This window comes from Chrysochloris asiatica, unplaced genomic scaffold (assembly GCF_000296735.1).
Source record: "Chrysochloris asiatica unplaced genomic scaffold, ChrAsi1.0 scaffold00100, whole genome shotgun sequence".
NCBI classification, from domain to species: domain Eukaryota; kingdom Metazoa; phylum Chordata; class Mammalia; order Afrosoricida; family Chrysochloridae; genus Chrysochloris; species Chrysochloris asiatica.
The window spans coordinates 3,169,237-3,176,808 of NW_006408618.1; the positions used below are offsets into that span (position 1 = coordinate 3,169,237).

At 41.1% G+C, this 7,572-nt stretch overlaps 1 protein-coding gene across 1 annotated transcript in view; it reads right to left on the minus strand.

The window, feature by feature from the left end:
- The window catches only part of ANKRD45 (ankyrin repeat domain 45), a 47,185-nt gene extending 40,256 nt beyond the window's left edge, over positions 1-6,929 (minus strand). The window contains exons 1-2 of the mRNA XM_006867099.1: positions 6,599-6,929; positions 3,744-3,911 (exon numbers count right to left, since the gene is read on the minus strand). Coding sequence (XP_006867161.1) covers positions 3,744-3,911; positions 6,599-6,923 — 493 coding nt within the window. The 5' untranslated portion in view covers positions 6,924-6,929. The remainder of the gene's footprint in view (positions 1-3,743; positions 3,912-6,598) is intronic.
- Positions 6,930-7,572: the final 643 nt, after the last annotated feature.

Here is a 7,572-nt window from a genome sequence, read left to right on the forward strand (position 1 = left end):
CCGAACCTCCAAACATACCTTTATATTTGTTACAGAGTTCCAACACCAACTCATGAGTCCTCTTGACCCGGTATTCCGTGTACTGACCCATAGTGACCCTATATAGGGTTTCTGAAGAGCAGCTGGTGAGCTTAAACTGCTGACCTTGCCGTTCAAATGGCTTTACAGTCTGGTGCATTAACCCACAGTGCCACACCAGGACTCTTGATCTCTTAGAGGGCCCTTTATATAAGTCTTTTGAATTCCTTATCAGGTAGTTTCATTACTATTTCTTTCTCAGAGAGGTATTCTGGATTTTCATTTTGGTCACTTGCTTGAGCCATCTTGTCCTCCTTCTTTGGGTGATTTGCTATTGTCTGTTGCTTCCAATGCATTAAGCTGTTATTTATTTACTTGTTAATTGTATTTTATTTTCTGAATTTTGATTTTTGTTATGGTTTGTTTTGATATATCATAGGCAGAAAAGGCAAGTGACTCTGGTCAGTAGTCTATAGCACTGGAGTACTTGTCACCTGTCTCTGGATGGATGGAGTAAAGTAGCAGTTGGGTGTGTGAGTACGGGTCTCTGTTCGCTGGTCTGTAAGGGCAACTGAGGGTAAGTTGGACAGGTGTTGGTCACTGTCATTGGTCCAGTGGCACAGGATCAGGCAGTAGCACCCCACTGAGTGGGTGGAGCAGCAGATGTGACAGGCATAGCTAGCTAGTGAGGGCCCAGTTACCATCTCCCCTAGATTGTGGGTCAGAGTAAGTGGTGTGTGGGTGAGCACAAGGTCACACCACTACCATCTCTCACATGGCTGGGGTGATGTGAGTGGTGGGCTACTTACCTGTGGTCTTGCACTCACCATGCCTTGCCAGGTTGGGGAAAAGAGAAGCGAGCAGCAGGCGAGGGAAGGAAGAAGAAATGGCAGGCAGGTATTTGTGGGGTCATGCTACCACTACCTTTAACCATGTAAGAGAAGGGGGAGGGAGTTAGGGACTTCAGATGCATTGTGGATAGAAGGGGTGGAGCAAATGGTCTGCCCCACTCAGCTGTGTAGATGGATGAAAGGGGTGGGGCAAGCAGCAAGCACCTCAATGAAATGACCTTTTGCAGCTCCACAGGGTCACTGAACATGGGGAATGTTGGTGTTTGAGGCTGGGGGGCCGGGGAGGGGCATATTGGTTGTAATAGAGCTGGACTGAAGGGAAAAGGAGGGTTTGTACTTTAGTCCCTGGTAGTCAGAGCTACATAAATCCAGGAGGGCTTGTGCCACTAGTCACCAGGAGGGTGGGAGGAAAGTGTATGTGTTCCTCTGGTCACTGGGTGAGGATGCCTATACTCTTTCCATTGGCTGCAACTAGCAACCAGAACCTCATTTCACTCTGAGTAAGTCTACAGTTACTCTGTGTCCTATTGGAAATTCCACAAAGTTGCCTTCTGTGTGTCCCATCCAGGATTGCTACTGTCTAGGTCTCAAGTGGGCCATATTGTGCCAGCCTGACAGGCAAGTTCCCTACTCTCTACCTCTTTTTGTTTGCTGATTACAGTCAGTTTATTCTTCCAATTCGTGTTTGATACAATTCTTTATCCTTTCATTTGATGATGTTCAGGGTTCAAGGACTGTCTTCTACATCTGTTTTACTTAGTTTCTTGAGTCTTTGCTACAAGAGGAATAGTGTTATGTGTCTGACTAAGCTGCCATTTTGGCTGAAAGTTGAGTACTAATTTTTTAACCGAGATTTGTACTCATACATAGTTATACAGCTATATCTTCCTAAAATCTCTCTAAGCTATATTGCAAAGGACTGTGAAAATGATATAGGGAATATTATCATCTAAACTGAAATAGTAAATAGTTTTTGTGAGTTTGTATTGAAGTATAACATCATATAGAAAAGAATACAAATCATAAGCTCTATCAATTATCACAAATAAACATGCCCATGCAATCAGCAACCAGACCAAAAAAGAGAATATTATACCTTAAAAGACCCCTCATGCTACAAAGTTTACAAGTCTGACTTATAACACCATAGATTACCCATGCCTGAGAAAATAATTTTTGAATTATTATGACAACTATTTCTACCTGGGGAAATCAAATGTATTATAAGGAGTCCTGGAGGCACTGTAGGATAAGCACCAGACTGTTAGCCACAAAGTCAGCAGTTCAAACCCATTAGCCACTTCAAAGCAATAAAGCAAGCCTGTCTATAAAGATTTACAGTCTTGGAAACTCTATAGAGGGTGGCTTTGAGTCAGAATCTGTTCAACAGCAGTAGATTGGGTTTGGTGGATACTCAAGTATATAATTTTTTAAGGTATTTAAGGAAAAGTCTACTCATCATGGGCCTCTCAGAATATGGCCTTGAATATATATTGTGTATATTCTTTTTTTTTTCAATGTTTTATTGTGAAGTATGTGGTAGTTTACATGGGAGAACATTAGATTTACATTCATCCTATTGTATATCATTTCATTGCTATGGTTACAATCCCCTCCACGCATCATCAACCAACCAAAGGGTATAACCTACAAGCCTGCCCCCCCAGGTCATCAGCACACAGCCCCTCTCCCTCTCTGTGTCCAAAGTCCCCAACTGCTCCATCTCAGGCATCACTGCTTCTCTGGGTAGGGTCCCGCTCTCTGCTCTTCTCCCTTGATGGTACCAGGGACCTCTGCTCCTAGGCTGAAAAGTTAATCACTCCCCTCCTTGCTACAAAACGTCTACCTTTACATTTCCAACCCTCACAATCAGTCGTGATAACAATTATTCACTATTATATCACAAGATACCCATTCACATTTCATTTCATCAGCCCTGCCTAGACAGATTGTATACTACTCAGTGGAGATTCTACCTTCCTCCATACCCTCTGGATCTAGGTTCCCTCTTGAAAGCTTGTAAGCCAATCACTTCTTATCTTTGTAGCCCCCCATTTTGGGTAGCCAATGTCCAAGTTGCCCATCCCTGTCTACCCTGTGTATCGAGATGGTGGGAATGATCCTTGCTGTAAGGATTTGTTCCCTCTTTTGAGCTACTGCATCCATAGGTGTAGGTCAAGTTCATCAAATTGTATCAGATTATTCTTTTTTTCCTCTTCTTTCTTCTTCTGATTGAGCTCTGTGTATATATTCTTATAGGAGTCCTGGTGTGGCGCTGTGGGCTAATGTGTCAAACTGCAAACTCATTTGAACTGCAAGGTTGGTAGTTCAAGCTCACCAGCCACTCCTCAGAAACCCTATATAGGGTCACTATGGGTCGGAATCGACTTGACGGCACTTAACAACGACAATATATTCTTATAGAAAATTATGGGTGAAATCCTAAGACTCTGAGACACTGACTGAATAGCTTCTAATATGCACACTTCTTATTAAGTACACTGTTTAAGGCCAATAGTGATTTTTTTTCTCTTTAAAGGCAGATTTCATATATTATCATCAACAATAACTTTAGCTGTGTCTAAAAATATAACATAATTATTGTTGTTGTGAAGTTCTGTGGAGTCGGTTCCGAGCCATAGAGACCCTGTATAGGGTTTCCGAGGAGCAGCTGGTGAGCTTGAACTGCTGACTTTGCAGTTCAAACAGCTTTGCAGTCTGGCGCATTAACCCACAGTGCCACATCAGGACTCCAATATAATGATAGGAGGTGAAAATATCAACTCTTTGGTTTGCGGAAGACACAGCCTATAATTCAGAGGAGAAAAGTACACTGAATGAATCACTTGTCTAATACATTATAAGCTTCCTTACCTGCCCAATACAGGAATTCAACACAATCACTCTGGGAATACCGAGTTGCAATGTCTTGTGCAGTTTCTTCACGGAAGTTCCGAGCTTCTATATCAACATCCAATTCCACTAGTGCTTTCAAAGTTTCCAGCCGACCCCAGGCTGCAGCACAGTGTAAGAGTGTGTAACCTAGCAAACAGAACAAAGATGGTCAGGTCAATAGTTTAGGCTATTTCATGTACTAAGAGAGCAAAATGACTGTCACGTATTGAACAAGTATTGTGCTCCAGGAAGTCTGGATTTACATATTAAACTCATTTTGTTTCATAACAATCCTATCAGGTCAAAACTATTACAATCTCTATTTTATTGCTAAGGAAACTGAGGTCCAGAGAAGTTCAGAAACTTGTCCAAGGACAGCCAATAAATGATGACCCTAAGACACCAACAGAGGAAGTCTGAAGACTAAGCCTTTAACACCTGTTAAGGAAGATGATAATCCTCCTGCCATTGCTAGGTGCTAGGTGCATCAAAAGATGATGGAAGAAATACAGAGAGTTATTGTACCAAAAACAAACGGTCTATGTTCTACCATTTCACGAGGTAGAGTATGATCAAGAGCCTATGGTACCAAAGGAAGAAGTTCAAGGTGCACTGAAGGCACTGACAAAGAACAAGGTTCCAGGAATTGATGGAATCCAAATTTAAATCTTTCAACAAACTAACATAGCACTGGAGGCACTCACTCATCTATGCCAAGGAATTTGGAAGACAGCTCCCTGGCCAACAGATTGGAAGAGACCCATATCTTGTACCCATTCCAAAGAGAGGTGACACATGGAATGCAGAAATCATCAGCAAATATCATTAATACCACATGCAAGTAAAATTTTGCTGAAGATAATTTTTAAATGGCCACATCAATGCATTGACAGGGAACCGCCAGAGGTTCAAGCCAGATTCAGATTAGGACATGGAACAAGAGATATCATTGCTGACATTAGATAGCTGAAAGCAAAGAATACCAGAAAGATGTTTACCTGTGCTTTTTGGACTATGCAAAGGCTTTTGACTCTGTGGATTATGACAAATTATGGACAACACTGTGAAGTATTTGGAACACATAATTGTATGAGGAACCTATACATAGAGCAAGCAGCAGTCATTCCAGCAAAACAAGGGGATACTGAATGATTTAAAATCAGGAAAGGTGTGTGCCAGGGTTCTATTCTTTCACCATACTTACCCAATCTGAATACTGAACACATAGTCCATGAAGGGGGATTATATGAAGAAAGTGTGGATTGCAGGAAGACTCATTAACAATTTGCAATATGCAGATGATACAATCTTCCTTGCTGAAGGGAAAGAGGACTTAAAATACTTACTGATGAAGATCAAAGACCACAGCCTTTGTATGTGTTGCATCTCAATGTGAAGGAAACAAAAATCCTCACCACTGGACCAATGAACAATATTCTTATCAACAGAGAAAAGATTGAAGTTGTCAAGGACTTCATTCTTCTTGATCAACTATCAATACTCACAGAAGCAGCAGTCAAGAAATCAAACAACGCATTGCATTAGACAAATCTGCTACACAAGACCTTTTTAAAGTGTTGAAGAATAAAGATGTCAGCTTGAGGACTAAGATGCACCTGACCGAAGCCATGGTATCTTCAGTAACCTCATATGCATGTGAAAGCTTGATAGTGAATAAGGAAGACTATAGAAGAATTGATGCTTTTGAGTGATGGTGTTGGAGGAGAATATTGAAAGTGCCATGGGCTGCCAAAAGAACCAATAGATCGGTTTTGGAAGAAGTGCATCCAGAGTGCTCCTTGGAGGCCAAGATGGCCAAACTTTGCCTCTCATACTTTGGACATATTGTCAGGAGGGACCAGTCACTGGAGAAGGATTCATGTTTGTTAAGGTGGAGGGTCTGAGAAAAAGAGGAAGACCCCCAATGATGGATTGGCAAAGTGGCAGCAGCGATGGACTCAAGTGTGGCAACAGTAGTGAGACTGGCCCAGGATCAGGCACTGTTTCATTGTGTTGTACATTAGGTCGTTATGGGTCAGTACCGACTCGATGGCACCTAATAACAACAACAACAACAATGGGCAAAGGAGCTCTGGTAGTGTAGTGGTTACGAATCGGGCTGCTAACCTTAAGGTCAAAACTTCAAAAATACCAGCGGTTCCGCAGGAGAAAGATGAGGTCTTCTGCTTCCGTAAAGATTTATAGCCTCAGAAACCCTGTGCAGGGTTACTATGAGTCAGAACTGACTCCACGGTACTTTCGTGGGCAAAATATTGAATGATGCAGATGGAAGGAATGCGAAAGTTGGACAGTGAATAAGGAAGACTGTAGAAGAATTGATGCTTTTGAGTTATGGTGTTGGAGGAGAATATTGAAAGTGCCATGGGCTGCCAAAAGAACAAACGGATCTGTGTTGGAAGAAGTGCAGCCAGAGTGCTCCTTGGAAGCCAGGATGGCCAGACTTCGTCTCTCATACTTCAGATCGATTATCGTAAGGGGCTTGTTCTTGGCGAAGGATATCATGTTTGGCAAAGTGGAGGGTAGGAGCAAAAGATGAAGATCCCCATTGAGATGGACTGGCACAGTGGCAGCAGCAATAGGCTCGGGCGTAGCAACGATTGCGAGGTTGGCCCAGGACCGGGCAGTGTTTTGTTCTGTTGTGCATAGTGTTGCTAGGAGTCAGTACTGACTCGATGGCACCTAACAAGAAAGATATGTATATCAAATATAAAGCAGGTACATTAAATATATCCAACCTGAAAGATAACATTATGTCTTTTGGTTGTCATAAGTTTTTTTTAGGTAATAATGATGAGAGACAAGAGACAATATACCTCTGGTAGTTTTTTCATTCAGATTCACACCGTATTTTGCTAAAGCTCTAATCACGTCACTCTGCCCAGCCATGCAAGCTGCATACAACAAATTTCTCCCAACTATGTCTTCTTCCAAGAGTAGCTGCTTGGCCTGTTCATGATGAGGATTCTCAGGATCCTCAAAAATCTTCTGCAGACCTTCTACATTCCCTGTGAGAGCAGGCTGTAAGAGAGGGTTCACAGCGCCTGCTTCCTCTGGTTCTTCAGCTGTTTCTTCTTCTTGATGTGAAACAGCTATTGATTTTTCTGAACTCTTTGACTCCATGGGTCTTTCTGACTCCATTAATTGCAGAAAGTCCTAAGATAAAAAACAGTAATATAAATCGACTCAAATCAGTATGTGTATACAGGTAGTCCCCAGGTTACAAATTTTTGACCTACAGCCCAGAGTTACAAACCAATCCTGGAAAACCTGTGAGATTAAAAATTTGATGTACATAATGTTCATTACGAATGGGCACTAGTTTGTGATATGCATCTAAACATTATTATTACTGCATTACTATGGTAAAGATGGTTTAGTGTATCTGAAAGTATTTCTTTAATGGTTTTTATGCATAGAAAGGTACACTATGTACTAAGACAAACATTTGATTAACTGATATTAGATACAAACCATACTTAATTGCTCTGATTTATGTGCAAATTTGACTTAAAGAGAGATTTAGGGAAGAACTCATTCATAATATAGAGGCTGCCTACATATATAATTTGACCAGTTAAAGGAGATAAGATGAAAAGAATTAATTGGTTGAAATTATTTATAAAATAAAATATTTCATCCAACTAATAATGTTTATTGTGTACCTACTATGTGTGATACATAATAAAGTGCTAAATGTGTAATACAAATTTCAAATTCAAATTTAAGAACAGAAAAAGAAAGAGATCTACATGGATTTGATAAATTCAGGAAATACTAAAGGAGGATG